Source organism: Leuresthes tenuis, unplaced genomic scaffold, assembly GCF_036924035.1.
Source record: "Leuresthes tenuis unplaced genomic scaffold, fLeuTen1.0.hap1 SCAF_18, whole genome shotgun sequence".
NCBI classification, from domain to species: domain Eukaryota; kingdom Metazoa; phylum Chordata; class Actinopteri; order Atheriniformes; family Atherinopsidae; genus Leuresthes; species Leuresthes tenuis.
Genome location: NW_027325372.1, coordinates 12,698,564 through 12,721,981, shown reverse-complemented (window position 1 = coordinate 12,721,981; position 23,418 = coordinate 12,698,564). Strand labels below are relative to the sequence as shown.

General features: G+C 40.8%; 2 protein-coding genes across 6 annotated transcripts in view; one reads left to right on the top strand and one right to left on the bottom strand.

Moving 5' to 3' along the window:
* The window catches only part of atxn1a (ataxin 1a), a 92,111-nt gene extending 82,264 nt beyond the window's left edge, over positions 1–9,847 (top strand). For all 5 annotated transcript variants that reach the window (XM_072370708.1, XM_072370706.1, XM_072370707.1 and 2 more), the window contains one exon: positions 2,960–9,847. In XM_072370708.1, the coding sequence (XP_072226809.1) occupies positions 2,960–3,562 (603 nt within the window). In that variant the 3' untranslated portion in view covers positions 3,563–9,847. The remainder of the gene's footprint in view (positions 1–2,959) is intronic.
* A 1,591-nt stretch (positions 9,848–11,438) lies between these two features.
* On the bottom strand, positions 11,439–17,185 carry gmpr (guanosine monophosphate reductase). The gene is made up of 9 exons (XM_072370711.1): positions 17,017–17,185; positions 14,803–14,922; positions 14,519–14,602; positions 14,233–14,406; positions 14,041–14,122; positions 13,775–13,881; positions 13,376–13,418; positions 13,124–13,283; positions 11,439–12,708 (listed from the first exon to the last, which is right to left on the bottom strand). The coding sequence occupies exons 1-9, from the start codon at positions 17,101–17,103 to the stop codon at positions 12,528–12,530; spliced, it is 1,038 nt and encodes a 345-aa protein (XP_072226812.1). The 5' UTR covers positions 17,104–17,185; the 3' UTR covers positions 11,439–12,527.
* Between the last annotated feature and the right edge of the window lie 6,233 nt (positions 17,186–23,418).

Genomic DNA, 23,418 nt, shown 5'->3' with positions numbered 1-23,418 from the left:
ATGCTCTCCATGCATGTCAAATCTGTGAAATCTCTGTCTGAGTTACACACTTTGAACAGCAGCAGGGATTGTCTAAATCCTGTGCTGAGATTTTTGGGCTCTTTTGGACCCCTTTTTACACAAACAGCAATCTTTTTAGGTTGAGTTTGCTCTGATGAACGGTCAGTCATTTGAAATCTATGCCATTTTTCTCACTTTGAACTGATCCTTTGCCACACCTGTTGGCATCCACAGACTTTTTCCTGAAAGCCCCATAGAGTTCAGTAAATCCTGATATGATGTCAAACACACTTCATAGTGAAGAGAACAGCCTCTAAAGATCAGAGGCTTACGCAAAACAGGTTCATTTGTCTTGTGTAACTTTCTTAGTTTTTTTGATGATTGATGAGGAAAGTGACTGTAAAATGTCATTTAAATGCAGAATCTGACTGAGTGCATTATATATATCTGTAGACACCGTTTCAGAGAGGAATAAGTGCTTCTTGTTCTTTATTTCTCGTCTCTTCCTCTTGCATCTATAACTGTCAGTAATCGCTTCAGTCTCTTATGTCATGCTTAAATATATCTCTTCATTATCTCCAGACACACTTTCATACACTCACATACACACAAGCATTCTTTTCACTGTCTTTCTGGGTATACATTGAAGGCTGTTAATCTATTTCATCTGTCGATGCAATGATCCGCCCACACTGCACTTCTCTCTCCTGCCCTCAGCTGCTCTTTGATATCCACAAAAGCTGACCATCTTTCAGAGGCTTAGCTTTCTCTCTTGGGATCCCTTTCTATGTTTAGTTTTTTTTTCTTTCCTCAAAGGTGGTAGAAACTTTAAGTCCACGCTCAGAAAAGTTACTCTGAGAAATCAAAAACCATGCAGTGAAGGAGGGAAAATATTGCCTTACGTTCGTTTTGCTCGATACAACTTCAGTCTGTGTCATTCTTGGCATAGTTCTCTCTCTCACTTCCTCACTCGCCTTTTCATCTCCATCTTTTTAACTTCCTCCACTTCCCTTCTCATTCTCTCTACGATATTTTACACCTTCCTTCAGTTTGGTCAGGGAAGGAGGATTCATGTTTATTTTTTTCTCTCACTTTCCTGATCACATCTCAGAGCCCCTTCTGCTTCTGTTATCTCTTTATTCTCTTCAAATGATAGCAGTCCTCAGTCAGTGCTGCAAGTTGAGAATCTGAACAAAGTCATACATCTGCATGAATATGTTCAGCCTTCAATTATGTGTTTGTGTATCTCTGCCAGCTGTATGCAGATGCATATCTACCAAGTCAGAACAGCCAGGTATTTGTCACACTCTCGACACTCAATGAAATGAGGGATTAAATTTTGGACCCAAAGATACATTTATTCATTTGTAAGGTGCAGAAATGGTCCTACACTGTTTAATGGTGAAGGCACAAAGTCATCTCCCTCAACTGGGGGTAAGTAATTGCACCTTTAATAGTCTCATAATATTAATAAATCGATCAGATAAAGTGTCGGTTGCAAAGTTGCCTTGCAGCAACAAGGTCCCAGTTCAAATCTTGGCAGGGGCCTGGTAGGAGATTGTATCTTGTGCCAACGTGGGTTTTCTTTCGGCACTCCAGCTTCCTCCCACAGTCCAAAACATGCCCATTTGGTTCACTGGTGATTCTAAATTTGATAGCTCAAAGTAAAGTGCTTTCAGCTAAGCATTTGTACCCGTTTCAGATCGTTCCTGCACTATGATTTCTTACCCATCTCTTTATCATCATAACAAGAACAGGACTGGAAACACTAGAGAGATGACAGCAAAAGCGTCAAGTTTTTTTATTCTGGCTATGATTGCATTCGCATGGTTGGTGTCATAAACCATTTGGTTGGCAGGATGCAACAAAATCACTTTTAAACTGTTTTAAACATGTTTGACGCATACATGATGTGCCTGGGAGTTTGGGCATTTTGTCATAGCTGCTGTCTAAACTTCCAGCTTACAAGGGTCTTTAATCCTTTTAAAACACCTTTTAAGGTTTGTCTTTTATTACTGATTCAAGTGGTACTTATGACCGAGTAGAAGAACAATGGTAGACAATGCTACAGCTTGAAAATTATCTGTCAGCCAACCTTTATGAAAATATGGTGGATAAGCCCATTAATCTCAGCTTGTGGCAACCTTGGACCGAGGGCTCCCAATGCATTCCCTGCTGTACCCTATATGACAACACGGGTACTTGGCTTTAGGAAAAAAAGAAGGGATGTTAGCTATCAAGACCATAAACTCATCAATATAATTTTTACAATACTAAAATAACCACACGAGACGCCCCCTCTGCCCATTAGGTGTAATACAGGTTTAAGATATTTTTATATTAGCTTAGCTTTTGAGATTGAAAGCTGCAGCCATTTTTTATGCAGTGTATTGCTCTTTAGGCAACCTTATTTTATCTTACCACTGACTCGTAAACTTGATGCTACATTAGCTCACTGTGCCATCTTGAGGTACACAGCTGTATTACACAAGCCACAGGCTGGAGCTAACCTGTTAACATGCTAACTTGAGTAGGCATTCCAGCAGTCATTGAAATTGTTGACATAATGCAATGGTTGCTGTTTCTTCCCATTATGTATAGTTAGTTTTTTATTGATTTTTTTTAACCATTTCTGAATGATTAAATTGACTAAAAAGCTCATCTTTAACCTTCAAATGCAAACACTGACAGCCCATTGATGATGTTTGGGGACAGCTTAGAGAAAACAAAATGAAAATAAAAATAGAGGTCTGAGCACCTTTAGTGACCTTTAGTGTCTGTTTTGGTTCAAACCACATAATGACTCCATTATTTCTCATACATCTTGGATAGTGCCCACCAATTTTCATTTGCTCAGTGGATTAACTCTTAAAGTGCACCTTTAAAACACAATTTTGCATATCGAGCAAACATAACATGTTTGAATTTATTTGTGCTTCCTCATTTCTCTCCTCTCCAGGTGAGTGTGGAAGTCTTGTTGGAGTACCCCTTCTTTGTCTTTGGCCAAGGCTGGTCTTCATGCTGCCCTGACCGGACCACCCAGCTTCTAGAGCTGCCTTGTTCCAAGCTTTCTGTGGGTGATGTTTGTATTTCACTCACTCTCAAGAACCTGAGGAATGGATCTCTGAAGAAGACTCAACCCCTGGAGCTAGCCACCCATCCCTCTGCCCCATCCCCTAACCATGGGCACCTCAAACCCCCGAGAGCTGTTACAGACGCATCCCAGAGCTGCAGTGGAGGAAACTCCAGGCACAGGGAGAAGGAGAACGGCATCAGCCAGAGGGGGAGTGGTGAAAGTGGGAATGGGAGTGGAGGAAGCTCCAGTGTGGAAAATGGGGATCTCATGTTTGGGGAAAGAGGATCCCTTTCTAAAGGTCAGGTTGCCAGCAGCAGAGAAGCAGGCTTGAGTAAGCCAGGAGGCAGGAAGAGGAGGTGGTCTGCCCCTGAGGGTCGACAAGTAGAAAAATCTGAGGAGGAGCCACCTCTGACCCTGCCTAAACCTTCCTTCATCCCCCATGAGGTGAAAGTCAGCATTGAGGGAAGGTCAAATATTGGCAAGTAAAGGCTAGCAGGACTGTTAATAACCCTTGGGATTTTAAATATATACATAAAAGGATTCTACAGAAAAAAAAATAATGCCTATGTTAATGTTTTATTTGTCTTGGTTTTATTTTCTGTTTTTTTTTTTTTTTTTGTTTCTGTCTTGAATACTGTACTGTAGAGGTAACCTTACCCTACAATGTATCACCTTACATTAAGTCCATATAGTTTATAACGCATTTTTTTTAATAGATGGATTTAATATCACATGAACAATCGGTGCAGTTTTGATGATTTTTCATGACATGACTTATGGTGAGGGATTTGTGAAGTGTGCTAAATGTTTATTGGTGGCTCTGTGGCACACGGGCACAATGCTTGATGGCTCTCTTCGTTCACTCACACATTGCACAGCGTGTCACTATCATACCTGTGCGCTTCTAGTGAGGTTGCCTGGACAAAAACACCGCTCTCGCACCACCACTTACCAAGCTAGTGGCATAACGTCCGCCGATCCTGAGCATGAAGGATTTGTGGATAAATCATGAAAAATGTACTTGTTGAATTGGAGTATGATTTGATAAAATCTTCTCTTCTCCACATTTTTACCATAAAGATATTAGGTTATGTCCTCTGTCATAAAGAGCTGAACCAGAAGTCGTCAGTTAATGCCAGTGTGCCACACAATAGAGAGGGAACAACACTCACTCTGCTCAGTTTGTTGGCAGGGGAGTCTTTACTTTCATCTGTAGCATTTTCTTTTTTTTTTTTTCTTTTTCTCACCCTCGTCACCTTTCTCATCATGTGGTTGCTTTAAATGATTGTCAAAAACCTAAATCAGGGGTCATTTTTGTCCTCAGTTGAGCCCAGGTGGGTTAATGTTGATGCATAGATGTGAGAAACTGTAACCTAATGCATACAAGAGCGAAACACACCGAGGTGGTGAGCTTCACTTTAGGAAAGTGTTAAAAGGAATACTGCATTCAATCTTTGTATTTGATGAATTACTTTATATTTTTTTAACCAGAAAAGCTGCGTGGGAGGAACGGAGAGAATCCTGCATGTCAGCTCTGAGAGGGTCAGGATGTTTCAAAGCACTTAACACACCTGTCACACTCACCATACAGCCAATAGACTTTTGTTGTCTCTTTATTTACACAGTACTGTATGCTTTTAGATTATTTTTTTTTTATTTGGACGGTGGTGGAAAGTTGCAGCAGCACTTTGGAAAGAAAGAAGCTTTTAGAAAAGTGAAAAGGGTCATTTGGTAACGTGGGAGCAGATGTGCCATGGAATTACAAGTCAAAGGATGAATGTGACAGGTATTAGAGAATTTCAGTTGGTAGAGGGCTAGGGGGGCAAAAAAAAAAGAATTATAGAAGCATGCAAGGCCGTCAGGTTGCTTTGCAAAAAGATAGGGATACGTATTGGAATGTGTTTTGACAGATTGAGCTCTGGCATGAGGATGAACATGGAAAGAAGGCTTTGAAACATCCCTGAGGTGTTCTGTACTCAACTGAGATCTTAGAAACTTGCGCCACTTAATTGTGAAGGTCATCATTTGTTTGTGATGTATGTATGTATGTGTGTGATGCAGGTTCCCGTCTGTCCATACACCCACACACATGCTTAACGTAGACACAAAACAGTACGGACTATCTCTAAACTCATTGACCTTGATGTGTAATGTATGTGTTGATCCACATTTAGATGACTGCACATGCAAAAACGTTGCTTGCATGTTGTGTCCCTACTGCAAAGACACTACGGGACTGACTTTGGATTAGTGAACACTGCTACCAGCACACTTGTACTCAAAGTGCTCTGTGGTGTGTTTGTGTATGGATGGAAGTTAAAGAGTCTGTATTGTGTATAGGACAAAGATTAACTCATTTGATATATATATGGTTTCTACTTGGAGTCTTTACTTAAGAGAATCTTGCGATTTGCACATCAGGAGGAGGGATTTAGGTGGAGACGCGATCTTTGACTGCCCTGTCCTGAAACAAGCCCTTGACCATATAACACACTGGAGGAGACCAGGATTCGTATTCCTCAGCAGTAAGTTACCACATTCAGATCAAAACATCAGTTTAGGTCAAATTACATTAAGTTATTCAAACAAGCATAGCTACAGAGAAGAATTTCGATGTGCCTGCCTACTGAATTTAAGCAAGGATGAACAGTTTCTTGTGTTGCTCAAGGAGACTCTGTGCTGTTGAGGCCCAAGTGTCCAGGGTGGAGGGCCAGGGTTCAGTTTTGAACACGGCCTATGTTTAGACAGTCGGAAGTCTTTATCGCTAAGATGTAGCAGTTACCTCATCGGATGTGCTTGCCTGGTGGGATGGATGTTTGAATTTTTAAAGCAGCTGGGTCAGAGGTTGAACATCCTCAAAAGGCTTTTTGTGAAATTCTTGTTCTTTTTCCTAGCTGAAGGTGTCATGTCAAGTAGGAAATTAATTCTGATTCTTTGCAAGTTTAATTAGACATTTAAAAAAAAAAGAAAAAAGAAATGAGCTGTTCAGTTTTTAAATCTGTCCTGTATTTCATCAGAGAAGGTGCCATTTAAGGTATGAATGTTCCTTATGTGCTGTGTCTAAGATTAGAATGTGACATGTGACCTCTACATCAACATGCAGAGGTTGCTGGCCCAGAAGTTTTTGTCAGTAGACGATGGCTTCTGGCAGGCATATCTGTTGAGTATTAATCTATTTCTGCTCGGCCCTCCATATTTAGCTGTTGTTTTATGGATTTTGTTGCTTGCCTCTAAGACATGGAACTGTCACATTTTCATTTTCATCCCGCTGATAATAAAACACAACAAATATGAGAGGCAACGATGTTTCACGTGGTGGTAGTTTACAAGGGTGATGGCAGGATGGATATGTGCTCAGATGGATGAGGAATGGGTGGAAATGGATGCTGAGAGGGAGTGAAAAAAAGACCCCAAATGAGATCTGAAAATGCTTTATTTTTCTAATGAAGCAGGGTTGTCAGATCCGCCACAGTAGTGCTTTTTCATTTCCCACTTTTCCTCATGAAACAACATGTTCATGAGACGTAGTAATGGTTTTGCAATCCATACATGTGTGTGGCTGTGTTTTGTAAATGTCTTTTTTTTTTGTTGTCTACCCCTCCTAACGAACAAGTGAAAAAGTAGAACTACAACATCAAAAACAAACCTGTCAGCCACTCAAACCATTCAAACGTTTACTGTTGATCAGGTAAAACAAAAAAATTATGCCAAAGCCAAGTTATGCTGTTGTCGCTTTGGTTGCATTAGAAAGCAATAGTACAACCATATTCAGGCAATCTCCTTGTAAATGAGTGAAACACAAACTGCAATAAACATTTAATAATGATAATAATAACCCTCCAGCATTACAACCAAAATAACTCCTCTCTGCCCATAGAGAAAAATACAATTTTGTCTTTTCCAGAGAAATATTTTTCGAAGCTGATACACCTGAATGCAACTTGCTTGAGCTAACACTTCCCCCCTCACCGTGAAGTACATTTTAGTTTTTACAAATTGCTGTTGCAAGACCAGTTGCTAATTTTCAGGGAAGTCTCTCATATATGCAGTAACAGAAGATAACCCCCAAAACCTCCTCTGTCCCTGCTGGTCAGTCATAAACACTGCTGATAAACTGAAGGTGAGCTTGTGTCGCGTGAACCTGAAGCAACCAGCAGGCGTTCTGACTCCGCCCAGCTCAGCCTCGTTGCTACAACTCCATAGTGACCTCGTTAACTTTGTTTCAGGTACCCAATCATAGCCAGCCAGCCTCACAAGCACCTCCTCCAGAGGTGAAGCAATCAATTAACCCTTAACAACTGCTAGCTACCTTTCAGTGTGGCCTGGCCTGGATATAGCAGGACTGGCCTGGACTGCCTGTTCCTCTATTTAGTCATCGTTTAACATCTGGTCTTTTCTTCTCAGTTAGCTTATACCGGTCATTTACTTTAAAATTTAGACATAATCTGAATGCAGGAGAGGGAACAGTAAGGTTTCAACATTTTTTGAGGGTTTATTGTCGTTTTGATTTTGTTATGATGATCCCAAGTTTACCCCTTTTATCCCCCGAAATGTACCACAATGTGCAATACTTACATTTTGTTCCCCCTCCACTGTGCCAAGTGTATGTAGCATAGTCCGACTCCAGTGTCTCACCCTTTGTTAAAGGCTTTTGTATTTTGTTCTGTTGATGTGTGTCACATCTGTACAGCAAGAGTCGGGACGGTTTTGAGGAGAAACAGAACCAACAGCTGTTTCCCCATAACTCTTTCCCCTCTGTCCATGCGGCCTTTGTCAGTTTTTGAGTGTGTCTGCACCATGTGTCGTGTGTAGTATGTGTTCAAACACGTATGAGTGTGTTTAGCTAAGTGACACGTGTGCGTGTGTGTGTGTGTGTGTAGCGGAGTGTTTTCTCCTCTAATTGTCTGTGAGATCATAAACCCTGACCTTTAACGGTCGGCGGTGAGACCCACAGGAAAAAGAAACCTCATTGCTAGTGGGGACCACTTTTTGTAAAAAAGCTAAATAGAAAAAAAAACAACGACAAAAAAAAAAAAACAACCAACCAACAGAGATGCACATGTAAGTAGATGTAAAAGACTTGATAATGTTTCAGCACTTTCTAATCCTAGGACAGGCTCGGTCTAACCCCTCTGTCTCAGGCCGACGCCTGTCCTAGGGGCAACATTCATTCAGAACAGACAGAGAGAATGAGAGTTAAAAAAAAAAAAAAAAGGGGGTGAACACTGATGAAAAAGAGAGATGACTCAAGTTTTTGCACATCGCCTTGCCGTAACCTTGTGTTTATCTGTCTGTGCTCCATCTCACTTGGCGCCCGGCGCGTTCTTGGGTCCAACGGGCCGAGGTGTTAGGTGATTCCTTGGTTCTTTTCTACTAGGAAAAACCCTTCCTCATGGAAAGCATCCCTTCTTTTGTTGTGTGAAGGTTTGTTTGAGTCTTTTCCACCCCTCGCCAACCACGCTGGGCCATTATTCTGGTTTCATTGTGCTCTAATTTTGAGTTCTAATTTGGCAGAAGCGTTTGACAGCTTGGTTTGGTCATGTGGTGTGAAAACAGTGCGTGCAAACCTTTGCTTTGTTTGCATAATTTTTGGTGCAGGAGTTTTTTTCCGTTTTTGGTCTCCTTGTAGCACTCAGTATAATGTCAGGGGACTTGAAACTATGTAGAGAATGTGTCATTGTTGAGTTTCTATGACAAGCTTCCTCACCGGAGGAACACTGCTTATGTCATCTTTTTTTTTAAATTGGCTTCTTGCACAACTTGACAAATAAAATGAATGTTGGTGTGTGAGCTTTGACTTTTGGATCAGAAAAAAAGGCATGTGTGCTCTTGTTTCTTGATGTTTGTACTTTCATTTTTTTTTCTTTTGCAAAAAGGATGTTTTCTCGGCACTTTGTTGTGTTTTAAAAGTGAATAGAATTCGATCAGGATTCCACTTTTTTTTTTCATTAATTGTGTTTTTCTCTTTTCTTTTCTCTTTTTTTTTGTATGATGTCTCGTCAATGTCCATAGCGCTGGATAACCAACTCAGGCAGAAAGAAAAAAAAAAAAAATGAAAAAAAAAACAAACAAATAACATGTTAGAGGCCCATGTAACGGTTTAGTTTCACCCCAATCAATTTATATAGCGGGCTGTTTAATATGGGTCATACAATATGTAAATTTACTACGTATAATTTGATATATGACTTGATTTGATGATTAACAAATGTCTTTATTGACAGTTAACTATAAATTATTATTATGATATGTGTATTATGCTGGAGATGGCTTGGATTACTCTTCAGCGTACTGAACGTCTCTGATCTGCCTCCCTGTGCAAGGCGACAAACACTTCAGCAGGGGACAGGCTGTTTGCTTCCTGTACTCTGACCCCTGCCCACTGCCACGGATGGGTTGGGGCTCATCTTGTCAAAGACAGCTCAGCTGATTCCTCCCCTCTGTTTTGAACTCACAGCTTGCAACCAGTCTGTCTAGATGTTTCTCTGCTTAACCTGCTACACCAAGTACTGAACTGAAACTTCACTGGTATATGAGGTGGTGGCAGAGAAGCGGACATCGGCACAGACCTGCATGGACAGTCTGACCTGCAGTGGGCCACAGCAGATCCCAGCCAACTTGTTTGTACTATATTGTACTCACCAAGTCCCTGTGTCTCACTACCCTTTTCCTCTATAGCCATGGAGAAACCCAGTTGGTGTATGTATTTGACATCTGTACAAATGCACCTCTTTGAAAAAGAAAATGAAACCTTGACATATCTGGAGTAAATGGGCATACTGTGTCGTTATTTTCATTTCAGCACTCCAAATATACGGAAAACGGTGAATAAGAATCCTGAGTATTCATAAACAACACAAATGCTACTTCTCTGTAGCTTAATCTGAATGGTTAACGATTCACAGGTGTCACTGGGGTTGATATTAAACAAAAGCAATCACTTTTTTCTTTTTTTACTTAAGAATCAACAGAGGAGTCACAAAGACTCCAGAATGTTCATGTAAATATAAATGTTTCCTGCGGAGTAATCTCTCTTTGTTCACTCAGTGAAGTCACTCGAAATGGTCAGCTAACACTAGAAACAGTGTAGCTCATAAACTAATTTCTTCATTAGATTCTGGAAGAGTCGAGAAACTAAGAAGACAGCAAAATTGCAAAGTCATGATTTTTCATCTAATTTAAAAACTACATGAAAATAGAGAAACTTACCAATCGAATATAGCCGAGACATTTTTAATATACTCTATCGAATCATTTTCCATTCTTGATTAGTATAGAATTTCAGTGGTCCAGCAGTTCAGGCCCTCCCATATCATATTTTTTTTACTCTTTTTAATGTGGCATATTGTTAAGAAGATTCTCCCAATGAGGCTCAGCGTCTCTGGAGTCAGTCAAAAAAAAAAAGAGGCTTAATCTAGCAGCAAGGAGACAAGTCTGCGCAACATATCACAAAGCTGACAGGGTTGTGTGCACTCTAAAATGAAGCTTCTACCATATATGCTTTCCACTACAAAATCATTAGCCACACAAGGTCATGAGACATTCCTGTTGTTCCCTCCTGTCACTATCTATGTTAGATGAGTGCAGTGTAGTAAATATCATAGCGTCAAAGATGTCTTTGTTCACAGAAGATAGAACAAGCCTGCGAGGAGGCTTTCTTGAGCATCCAAGGTTAAACTGAAAAGATGGGAGGAGGCCTCTCCCATCACACAGTGCCCCTTAATCTTCCAACACCTAAAAATATAACCTTCCTGCACACAGTACTTCTTTTCTTATGGTATAACCTTTACGGTATTTTTCTAACACACGTTTTCAGGGAGTGTCTGGACTATAGACAGATAGACAGGACAGTTTATCCTCCAGAATCTTCTACTGAAAAGACAAACCGTTGTAATCTGTGCTGAATGTTTTTTTGTCAATGTCTTGCTGCAGGAAGCAAAGCTTTCTCTAAAAAAAAAAAAACAGTGGTTGGCAGCATATTTTGCTCCAAAACCTGTATATATCGTTCAGTGTCAATGGTGTCTTCACAGATCTTCAAGTTGCCCCCCCTCCACCCTCCCAGATGCTTACTTTTGAAACATGTGCTGACAATACAAAAGGTGACAGCATTTCTGGAACTTGGTCATAAGTTTTCTATAGGACTATTTTCTGTCAAATATAGGCTGGTTTTATTTACATACGACACATTATCCCAATTGTTTTGGAAACTAGATCCTTCATTCACTGTTGATATTTCTTCTCCTCTTTCCGGCAGGTCATCTTGCTGTCAAACGTGTCATTACTGCCCACGTTAGCCTTCTTAATCATGTGGGAGAAGTTCATATCTTGTTTTTGATGGAAAAACTCAAACAGGCAAAAGTAAATAGATTTACAGTTTATTGTCCGTATTCGTAGTTATTTATTCATGTTCCAATTTTACTACAATCCACGATGAACCTGTGGTGTTTAGTGTGCAGTGTGTATCTTTTTAATTGTTAGTTTTAATTTACAGGACATTCTCCAGCAAGATCTTTTCATTAAGTACAAGAGCCACTGATCAATCCAATAAAAGGCACAAATCTTGTACACGCTTCATTTAAAATGCCAGGCACAGTGGAAGCAGTGAAGGTGACTCAAATGTGACTGTATTAAACCGGCTCTTTTCTAAAATAAGACAAATGTTTTTACTCAAGAGCTTTTCATCCTCATCATAGACCCCCCCTCCCATGACATAAATTCACACAGATGCAAACACTCATAGGTTTATGTCTTAAGGAATGTGACTGCAGACGTTGGAGAAGCTTCACAAAACGATGAAAACCAATGAGGGGATGAGCAGAAGGTTCAGCATGCAGTTTCTGGCCACAGGATTTCTCCAAAGACAATCAAAGGGTGGAGTCTCTGAATCATGCATACGGATTTTGCAAAAATAATTCCAAATAATCCCTACCCTCCTTTTTACGAGTATGTTTACAAGATGTAATTCCCTCAGCTCAAGTTCCCGTTAATTCTTGATATGTTGTGAATGTTAACAACTATATTGTACTATACACAGAAACTAAAAGACTGAAAGATCTTATTTGTAGAACACACTCATACTCTGCAGTCTGGCTCTTTTATCCCATTTCCCAAAACTGGGAAGCACTTATTAAGCAGGTTATAAGTAAAGCATTACATTTGCACATTCCCATCTAAATTCACATTTTATGTCTAGATACAACGCTAAATGATGGTGTCTGTTAGCATGTAAACGCACTTGCTATTAGGTTGAGCAGATTTGACGACTCAAACTTAAAACAACCTGCAGGGTTTCAAAGCTTTCTGATGTCTGATATCCTGAGAGAAATGAGGTGAAGTGTACTTATACAACAGGGTCCTAGTGTTTCACATGTGGACTCTGCATAGACATGCACGCTACATAATATGCAGCCAACAGGTGTGTTTGCATTTGTGTCTGGGAGGATATTCTCTCCTAAGTGAACATTTGGCTCGACTGTTGTGTGACACGGATAAAAGTGGTTCTCCGGCTCAGCTCTTTCAGTTTAGCGGCCCCCACGTAGGTACATGTGGAGCGGAGCCCCCCCAAGACGTCAAGGATGGTGTTTTCTACATCTCCCCTGTAGGGAACCTCCACTGTCCGCCCCTCAGATGCCCTGCAAGCCAAGAAAAGAAATGAGTAAATTGTGTGTCTTTCAAACACTACAAATGTACAAGTCTTTGTCTCCCATTTCTGTTCATCATCAGAGGCGCCATGTGGTGTACCAGAAAAAACAAAACATTTCCGATTTTAAATGTCTTTTGCGGCCATTTATAAGCTCTTTGCTGTCTCCTGTCTGCCACTTTCCCAGAGCTATTTGTCAGAGCTGTGAAAGATGCATAAGTGATTTTTCCAATAGGATCTTTCAGATTCCTCCAAAGGTTTTCAGTGAGATGCAAGTTTACATTTTAAGAAGATTCTGGTCTGGACTATATGGACTCAATTTGTGTAAAATGACAGTCACGGCACAAACAGGAATTTCCAAATCGAGTATTGTTCAATGAATGTCATACATTTCGGGGACGACTCACCTGTACTCAGCTACTCCGCCCACATATTTCTTCATGGCTGTGTCAGAACTCATACCATAGAAGAGTTTATACATCTTGCCATTCTTCTCAATGACTTGTCCGGTACACTGGTCGTGACCCGCAAGCATCCCACCCATCATTACAAAGTCAGCCCCGGCGCCTGAGGAGCAAAGGGAACAACAGCAGAAGAGGTTATTTGTGTAAAACACCCCAGCAGTGTGAGGAGACAAAAGCGGTGGGCTGATTCCTTACCAAAGGCCTTCGCTACATCTCCTGGGCAACTGCAGCCGCCATCCTAAACAGTGAATGTATGTAGCATAAAATACATAAAGGTTATTGGCTGACACAGAACATTAATTTCATCATACCGAGAAGACTGAGGCTGCCCTCTGCTGGCTGCAAGCCTTTATTACTGTTATTTTATTGCACACAACAGTTCTCCCTCCTATGTGTCAGTAGATGCATCCGAGCACAAAATTCTAAGCATATGTAATTCATGCAATTATGTCGTGCTTAATCAAATCCTTGTATGTAACCCATTCAGAGGAACTCCAACATGTAATGTCGCCATGCATAGACGTCACATTATAACAACAGCTCTCTGTCCTTCGCTTCTTTTGAGGTTACATTTGTCCTAGGGTGTGACCTTACAGAAATGATGTGTCCTTTGAGCCCGTGAGCAGAGTCTGCACACTCGATAACAGCACTAAGTTGAGGGTAACCCACGCCTGTCTTGATCCTTGTCGTGCACACGGAACCTGCAACACAGAGTCAGAGAAGTTTATGCCATATTATGTCATTATTTCAGAATTTTTCTGTTTGTCTTATTGGTTCATATGTGCTAGTCTTTCAGCACCCAGGCAGATCTGTGTTGATTTAGACTCTTCAGACACACTCAGACAGTCGGACCCACCCACCTGGCCCAATGCCCACTTTGATTATGTCAGCACCAGAGAGGATGAGCTCCTCAACCATCTCCCCTGTTACCACGTTTCCAGCCTGCAGCACAGGCAAAGTAGATTCAAATTAACAGGCTAAGACATCAATATGTGCCATTATTCACCTGCAACCAAACTACAGGTCAAGGTGGGGTAAAGTGTCTATCTTACCATGATTGTGTGTTTGGGAAATTTTTCTCTCACTCTCTTAACAAACTCCACAAAGTACTCAGAGTAGCCGTTGGCCACATCTAGGCAGATGTACTTTAGGGCAGGGACAGCCTCCATGATGGCACACAGCTTCTCCAGATCTGCACTGCCGCTCCCTGAGCTAGCAGCTATGTGCTGTGGGGAAAAGGGACAGCTTCTTTCAGGGAATGAAAATGTGTGTATTTGTGCTCTTATTGCTTAGAAGGAACAGACGACCTGAGAAAAAAGCAAACAGTGGTGATCTTACCTCTAAGCATTCTGAGTGGCTAGCAGCAAAGTTTTTCCAGTCCTCAATAGAGTAGTGTTTATGAATGGCTGTGAAGAGGGTGTGCTAAAAATGGAAACAGGCTGTGAATACATGTATACCCACATTCTGATTTTTTTTCCATCAAATTTTTTGGGACATGTTCTTTTTTTAACTCGCCACAATTTACTGTCCCCAGTTGTTGTTTATGCTTTTCCAACTTAGCCACCAGAAACTATGTCTTTGTGATGGAAAACACGACTGTGGAATTCCCCCCCCCCACTCACTTTACTGAGAACTTTCGCCATCTCAAACGTTCCTGTGGTGTCCATGTTGGCAGCAATGATTGGGATGCCAGTGTAAGTCTGTTTGGAGTTGCGGAATGTAAAGGTCCTCTGAAGATCCACCTGGTGGAGAACAAGAGATTTATTGTTCTTTGAAGTTGACTGAAGGACGCTGCAGATTCTCCCTGCAGCTCACGTGGCTCATGTTCTAAGTCTCTGTGGTCTTACTGGGAATGCACTGAATCATTTAGATCTGATGGTTAGCTTCTAGAGCTGCTGTCTGTAATGTGATATGCTACATGAAACAAACTGAGCTCATTGTAACATACGAGCTGCTCACTTAACAAGAAAGCTTTTGTGTATACTCATGAATCCTAATCATGTTGAATGCTTTAACAAGAAATCACACCCTTGTTCAATTTAATGCCTTCAGTTTTTGCTGCCTCTTTCCAGCACTAATGTAACTTTTGGTAGCGAACGTTAGCTTCTGCCAGCAGACTAGATCAGTCTAGTACAGTTGCAGCTTGTTTTTTCTACTTTTGACAGCTACAGAAAGCATTAGCAGAAATGATTTGAGACTGGCAAATGAATTTTAAAACATGACAATGAAAAGTGAACTTACGTGACTCCCTTTGCTTAGTACTGAATACCTTTGTTGAGTGGAGCCAATACATTTATATGTAAAACTACTCCAGCCATAGAAACGGTCTAACAGTATAAAGTAGCCTATGACCGTCACACTGAAATAGTTTTCAGAGCCAGATGAAATTGGCCTATCACTCATCCTAGCTACGAGAAATAAAGCGATGATAGATGAGTGCATAAATAATTTGTTTATGAAAGAGAGAGAGCCAACCAGTGCGGTATTTCCATTTTTGAAAGACAGTAAATATGAATACAGTTAATATTTCTGCTGGCATTTTTACTTGTCTGCTGCAGTTGTTCGAGTTGACACCAGCAATGTGGCCGAGAGTCAATTAATTTTATTATATAAAGTAAATCATCATGATTTATATACCGTACTTTATCCAACTCTACTTGTGGGTTATATCTGGAAGTCTACTGAAGAGTTGGGACACTATTCTTCTGAAAGATATTTACTCATTCAGTGTTTTTACTGACAATGGTGTTTGATGCTGGCCATGTACATCATTCCCTCGTGCCCTGTGTATGGGGGTGTTGTCAGAACCACTCCTATCAGGATAGAAAAGTTTAATCATAAGATAAAGGTGATTTTTTTTTGGAACAACTTGTTTTGGTGATGACCCAGACCCAGATGATGCAGGTCAAATGCCCCCTGTAAAAGCCACTGGTTCCCCACACTTAAGACGCCAATAGTTCTTTTTCTACTTTAGCATGTCACCTGTCGGCATAAACATGTTATGTTACAGTACACTTGTATCTATGTTGCATACGGAATGTGCTCTGCTTGCCTGTAACACACACAGACCTATTTTTAACAGTGTTTCTGAGAAGTCTCCTGTGCCTCATGTTGCTTGCGACCTCTCAGATGCCAACTCCCGCCCACTTCCACTTTCCACTTCAGATCTAGTGCCACCGGACTGGTATCATGATAGTGAGTCCAGTACCAGTCCCAGACGTAGTTACGCATGGTTAAGCTGAGGAAGTTAGAAATATAAACAACCAGGAAGGGGATGTTTTGCCCCTGACTTTTGAATTGATGGGCAGATAAATGATAATCTGTCAAACAAGCTTTCAAGACAATAATCGAATCAAATCAAGACTTATCAAAATCTTCTTCTGTGCCCCTGACCCCATTCATATGTTCGCTTTGTTTATTTGTAGTTAGTTGATGTTTGTAGATCCTGTCTGGCAGGCTAGCTTTGTTTTCGTTCACCTTTAAGAAGGTCACTCCACTGTTACATGGCCCATGCTCACCAAACAACAAAGGCAGTGTACACCTGATAACTTACAGAAAACAAGCCAATGAATAGAGGCCCGAATATAGAATTACACTGAGTGTCCACAGCTCAGCTTCATTGACACATCCTTTCTAGATTATGGGGTTAAATGATGTCATTGCTGCATGGCCTAAAGGCAAGTATTTGTATTATTCGACTTTGATCATGATGATAAGAGTTAAAGGCCTTTAAGTAAAGTAAATGCGCTCCTTCTGAGGCTGATCCTCGTCTGATGGCTCATTGAGCTGTAGCTGCTGAATAACATAATCCACTGCAAGTAATTAACAGAACCAACCTCTGAGCGACTCTTTAGGCTGCTCCTCTTGGGTCTGAAAAGGACATCCTTAAAGTCCAGCTTGAGGTCTGCGTCCACTCGAGGCATCTTGGATACCCAAAACACTGACGACCAGGATGAGGATGATGAGTATGCAGAGGAGACTCCCCTGAGGAAGAGTGTAGCAGCAGAGGTGATTGCCGGTCCCAAACCCCAACCACCAAACCCGAACCTGCAGGCGGCCAGCGTATTTATAGCAAAGTGGGGGGACCCAGCCCAGTTCTGGCCCCCATGGCTTTATTTGGGCCTGGACTTTCTCCCTCCCACTCCTTTCTGTCTCCCGCCTCTCCTCCGGCCTCGGCTCTCTCCCCTATCTCCTCCAGCAGAGTGGCAGGAGCAGCGGTAGCTGAGCTGGCCCAGCTGTCCCATCCGCTGACGCATACAAACACACACACGCACACTCTTACACACAAACATAGTAGCACTGCAGTGGGTTGTGTGCTGCAGTGCTAAAGAGCGCACCTGCTGTCCAGTTGGGGCATTGCTTCCTCTGCTGCTGGAGTACAAGATGGTGAAAGAAGGATGGAGGAAAAAAAGCACCAAGATAAAAAAAAAAGGGGGTATTTTGCAAACTCAGGAAGACAAACCGTCACAATACATAAGGATGACAAAATTAAAATGGAAAAGTCATTAATTAGTCCTAAAACTAGAGGAAGACTTGTTGTTTTTAATTATTCATGCTAACCTATATTTAGCCTATATTTATTATTAAATTAATTTTTTTTTTATCTTTTGTGCATCCTTTCAGTTGTTGAAGCTTCTGTTGATTTAATAAATTCAATATTCCAGTTCATTTCAGTTCATTTATGCATTGTCAATTCATGGTAAAAGTCTTCTCAAGGCACTTTAAAGAGAAAGTAAACAAGTTCAGCATGGTCACAAAGTTTATGGAAAAGAAAAGACAAGTGCACACAGTGAGAGTGAAGAGTGAAGAGAGTAGAACGAGGAGAGGATTCTTAGTGCCTCATGGGAGGTCCCCCAGCAGCCTGAACTTATGTAATTACAGCATAACAACAGGGAAGGCCAAGGGTCACCTGAGGGTCACCTGAGCCAGCCCTAACTTAGCTTAATCAAAAAGGAAGGTTTAAAGCCCAAAGCCTCTTAAAGGTGTTGATTCCAGAAGAGAGGGTTCTGATAGCCTCTGCCTCTATTTTTGACTTTTAGAAACTCTTGGAACCACAAGTAAACCTGCAGTCTGAGAGTGAAGTGTTCTTTTTCGAAAAATATTGAGTCACGATGTCTTTAAGATTTGATGCTGTGCTGTCCTATAACAGTATATAATGTGAAAAGCACTGATCCAAGCACAAAACACTGTGGATCTGATCTGGTTTTTGTTGTGATCTAGAGCAATGATGCTGAGGCCTAAGTGATATGAACACATCAAATGTTCACGCTAAGAAATTTGATGTTTTGAAAGTCAAGTTCATCACTCTGAGAGACTGTGGGAATATAGTTTCATAATCTACAGTCTGGGTTCTCTGTGTCAACAAAAGAATCAAATAATCTGAGGAAATCTCTGTATAAAAGGAGCAAGACTGAAAACAAAGAGAATGCATGTGGCCCTCAGGCAGCATTGCTTTAAATACACTCTGCGGAAGACTTAAGACTTCTGAAAACCCGATTGTCAGTGAACACAATCTGTCTCTGCATCTACAATTGTAAGTAAAAATGTTACAATCCAAAGATATAAACAAGATCCACAAACATGTCCTCTCGTGGCCTGAGGCCATTTAAGTTGGACGAATGTGAAGTGGAAAACACAATTTGCTATTCTTTTTGGGAAATCATAGATGCTGCTTCCTGTGGAGATGTTAAAGATCGGTGACTACCTATGAGCAGAGCAGTTGTTGTGCAAACCACATTCCTGAATCATTTCCAGTGACCCTGAGGTTACTGAGATTATAAGTCATTTCTTTTAGGTTATTTGAAATGGAATTTTACCAACAGTAAATGCAACAGGAGATGTTTCCTTTGGCTTTGTGTACTTTTGCATATCAGCAGATCCAAGAAGAAACCCTCCCAGCAGTTCAATATCAGACCACTGGATGTCAGTATAGTCAAAGAAAACAGTTGCTGAACGAACACTGGGTTTCAAGTCCCTTGTTCAAGTGTTTCCTGGGAACAAGATGTTTCTTTGTGAAAAACATGTGCTGAGGTGGAAGATGTGCTTGGAGCTTTTACTGACGTAAAATCACCTATTTACACAATGTAGTTCTGCTCTATTACAAATAAATGATCTGCATTGATTGGTGCAGATTTAGCACAGTTCTATTTAGCCGTGCATGTGACAACTGAAAGTATTTTGTCTGCACTCTTCGCTTTTAATTTAATTAATTAATGACTGTTTTTATGTTTTATGGAACGTTTTTATTTGCCTTTTGAGATTTTATGTAGCTGTAAAGCACTTTGAATTGCCTTGTGTACGAGTTGGGCTCTACAAACAAACTTGCCTTGCTTTGCCTTGCCTCGATGTAATTGGATTACAAACTGATACCGATGCATTCATGGGAAATGTCACTACATGTTGCAGCTAGTACAGATGAGTTCATCTTTCTGCAATCTCCTACTAAAGATTTATGTTTGCATTTTATTTTGTGATCCAGACTTTGAAAATAGCTACATAGCGCATATAAATGCAGCTAAATGAAAGTACAATATTTCTCCACGGCCTTCACAGTAGAGTCATATTGTTACTAAGTTTAGCTTATTTGTATTCAGCCAGTGCAGGAAGCTGTCACTCTTCAAAGTGTGAAATGTAACTCTTATTTTTTTTGTGTTTTGTCCCCCACACTCTCGCTTCCTTTTAAGGTTTGTGGCCAAGAACTGCAGGGAATGTCATTCACTGATCACAATTTTTCAGAGGAAACTCTGCATAAGCATTTAAATAAAGAAATCCATTGACATGAAATCCATATTAACTTTGTATGAAATGACAGAGCTGAAATGATGTATAGAACAAGCGTAAACTGGTTTCAATCAAGGATTATAACTATTACAAGGCACCTATAGAGCCTAGTCCTGTTACAACAATCATGGCTGAAGCTGAATACGCAGACATCTAATCTTGTTCAATTCCTGTAGAACTGATTAAATTGGAAAGATCTACAGTTTCAGATAAGGCAGATCCAATGTTAATACCCCACTGCTCTTTAACCCCTTGTGCATGTCATTCTATACTGTACTGATAAGATGTGCTGAAAGAGGCCAGCCCTTAAAAACCTTTTCTGCCAGCAAAACTGATAAGAAGGAACAGTTTGGCTCAAAAGTGTACTTCGTGTATCCTGTGTCAGCCTGCCGCAGTCACAGCTGGTGTCTCAGGCTGATGTAGCAAAGAGATGAAAGTGCAACAAGTAGCTCTATAGGCCACGTACACGCAGGTTTTACTGCTCGTTTGAAACGGGTCATCCTCACTGTCTCGCTTGTTAAGTTTGTATTTAAGTCTTATTTGAGGGTCATAAATGTCCACGTGCCCCAGTTGTCGCTCGTTCTTGCTTTGCAAAACACGTTTGTTCTCTTATCATCATGTGACAAACTTTTAAACTTTCTCGCCACACACTGAGTAGCGAGGACAAAAAAAACTTTTTACCTGACTTTTATTTAGTCTGCTGCATACTTTGGTATGAAAAAATAGCAAATATAAATTCTTTGGCTACAGACACTATCAGCAGTACCGCAATGCAAACAGCTTTATTCTGACTTGTCTATTGAATAATCATAGTCACCTCTTAAAATAGTGAAAGATATGCATATGTAGAATGTGGCACCTTTTCAGTTCTCACCACACTTAACCTACAAGTGGGCATGCAAATGATTCAAATTTTTTGCATAGGGAACATTGTGTTGCTTGGCTCAGGCACACTTTTAGTGCTGTCAACTTCTGAGAGAACACAGATTCATGCGCACATACGTATTAACACTCACAGATGGGACTATCTGACCCTGTATTCATTCACCAGCTGACGATGCCATAGAGAAGAGGCCTCTGTTTGCCCAAAGGAAACTTATCTCAGACACATTTGGAGGAGCTGTGCTTCCCTTGGCAGGATGTCACTGGGCCAAGCAGATGGGAAAAGCACATGGCAGTGGGAGGGTGAGGATATATGAGTATCTTTGATGTTATTTTTCTTGGCACGAGTTGAGATGATGGGAAATTAAAAAATAGATTTGCTTTCTGTCTGAGTGTCTCAGGTAATGAGGATGAGAATGAGTCTCATCCATCGGGGAGACGCATGGTTTTCTGTGGCAAGTGATTAACTCGAATTTGCATACAGGAGATAAAGCGCTGCTGAAGGACTTATGTTTCCTGTTTTGCAGCAGGTTTCTGTATGTTCTACATACAGAACAAGCTGAATTGTGCAAAAATGACAAGCTCAAACTCCAGAAAAGTGTGTAAAAGGGTTTTCAAAGAAATTCTGATGTTACATTGTCTGAATTGTTTTCCCACATTACTTTCCCTCATCGGTGCTTCAAAAATATACAGCGACATGTAGTTTGTTGAGCTAAACATTTCTGGACTCTTTACCTAAAGCTACATTCTCTATAAGTCCTGAACTGGCTCCCATCTGAACCGTTACGCTCTCAGGGTTGGTCAAAACACGAGGCATTACATTAACAATCAGCAAAATGTCAAGATACAAATTCAACTTTAGTTGATTTTTTTTGTCTGGTTCTGGCTTGAAGCGAAAATACTGGGAAAGACACCTCTGAGGATTGATGCAAAGGGAAATACAATGAGGGCCAATCAACACACAAATTGTTATATATATAAAATCATTTTATGTCACCCAGTTTACGTTGCTTATTTCATAAACTGGAACATGTATAGCCAGAAATCTTTGCTACATTCATCTTCCACTTAGAGATCGGATCCTAACTCAAGCACCTTTCTGTGTTTTACCACCAAACTGACGGGATGTCACAGTATAGTTATGGTCAGAAACTTTTGTACCTTTCCACCCCTTTTTTTTTTTTTATAAATACGATAAAACCAGCTACAATACAAGAAATGTTGACTGCGTTTCAGATTGGACGTCATTCATCCATTTATTCGTACTTATATCCAGCAGCTTCTTGTAACTGTTTTACGTTGTTCGTAGTCATGGAGGGTTTGGCGCTTATCCCAGCTGCCATTGGGTAAGAGGCGGTGTTGACGCTGGACAGGATGCTGATCTATCCCAGTGCTAACAAAGAGACCAACATGTGGATAATCTCACTCGAGGCCAAATTAAAGTCACCACATAACTTGATGTGCACGTCTTAGGTGTGTGAGCCCTGCTCCCGAAAAGTTTAAGTCTGCTCTAAATGGTCAGCTAATGTATCAAGTATGGCTTACATTCACTCACTGTCACATAATAAAGTTCACCTCTGCAGTTCTGTTCCTTTAATCTGAGCTGAGGTTCTAAGGTTTTCTACTGCTCTAAATCAGTATAGTGTAGTTAGAAACTGTATTTTCCACCAGGTTCTGACACTGCCTTTAGTGTCTTTGTCTTTTAACCTGCAGCGATACTGGAGTTCAGGCAATTCTGCATGGCTGACTAACCAGGAGCCACTTCCCAGTACATCTCTGCCTCTCAGCTGTCATCAGAGTCCTTGGAGTAAGTTTAATGGCACCGATGCCTGAAAGTAAAAACACAGATAAAGGGACAGAAAGAGATGCCTCCTCATCCAGAAGGTCATGGACCAACAGGGAGGTTCACAAGTGAAAAGTCAGACTAATCAATAGCTTTTATACTCAACTCCAGAATTACAGTTCAGCAGTGTCCGTCAGTTCTAATCAATGCAGAGCCTTTTTGTACCACAAACTGTGCAACTTTCAGTTCTCCCTGTCTGTGGCAAATGTGACAGGTTGACCTTTTAGTGTGAAACACCCAAGAGCAGTATGCATTGCTCATACATCAGTACATTTGCCTCTTATAACAAAGGATCACTCCTCTGAGTGTCCTGGCATCAAACTTTATTTGGTTGGATCACACAGACAGACAAACCTGTCGCCACAGTTTACAAGCCGAGCCGACGTAATTAATAACAAGTAAAGGGTTTAGCCCTGGAGAATAAACTGTATCTAATGAATAAAGCGCGGTTCATGTAATAAACACTTTATTTTGAGACCTTTGGTACCAACATTGAGGTAGAGAACCTCCTGTTCCTTCAGCCTTGTGTCCTCAGAAAATTAAATTTAAAACCCAAAACACGTTACGGACATATTATTAAGCTTAATAACTCAGCACTAAGTACAGAACACTCCGTACGAGCCCTGGTTTCCACTGGGTTTCAGTCATAAGGTGCGAGTGCTTTCAGTCAAAAGGAACAGTCTCAAGTAGTCATGGGTGGGTTTTTTTTTTTTCCAAAAAAACAACTTTATTA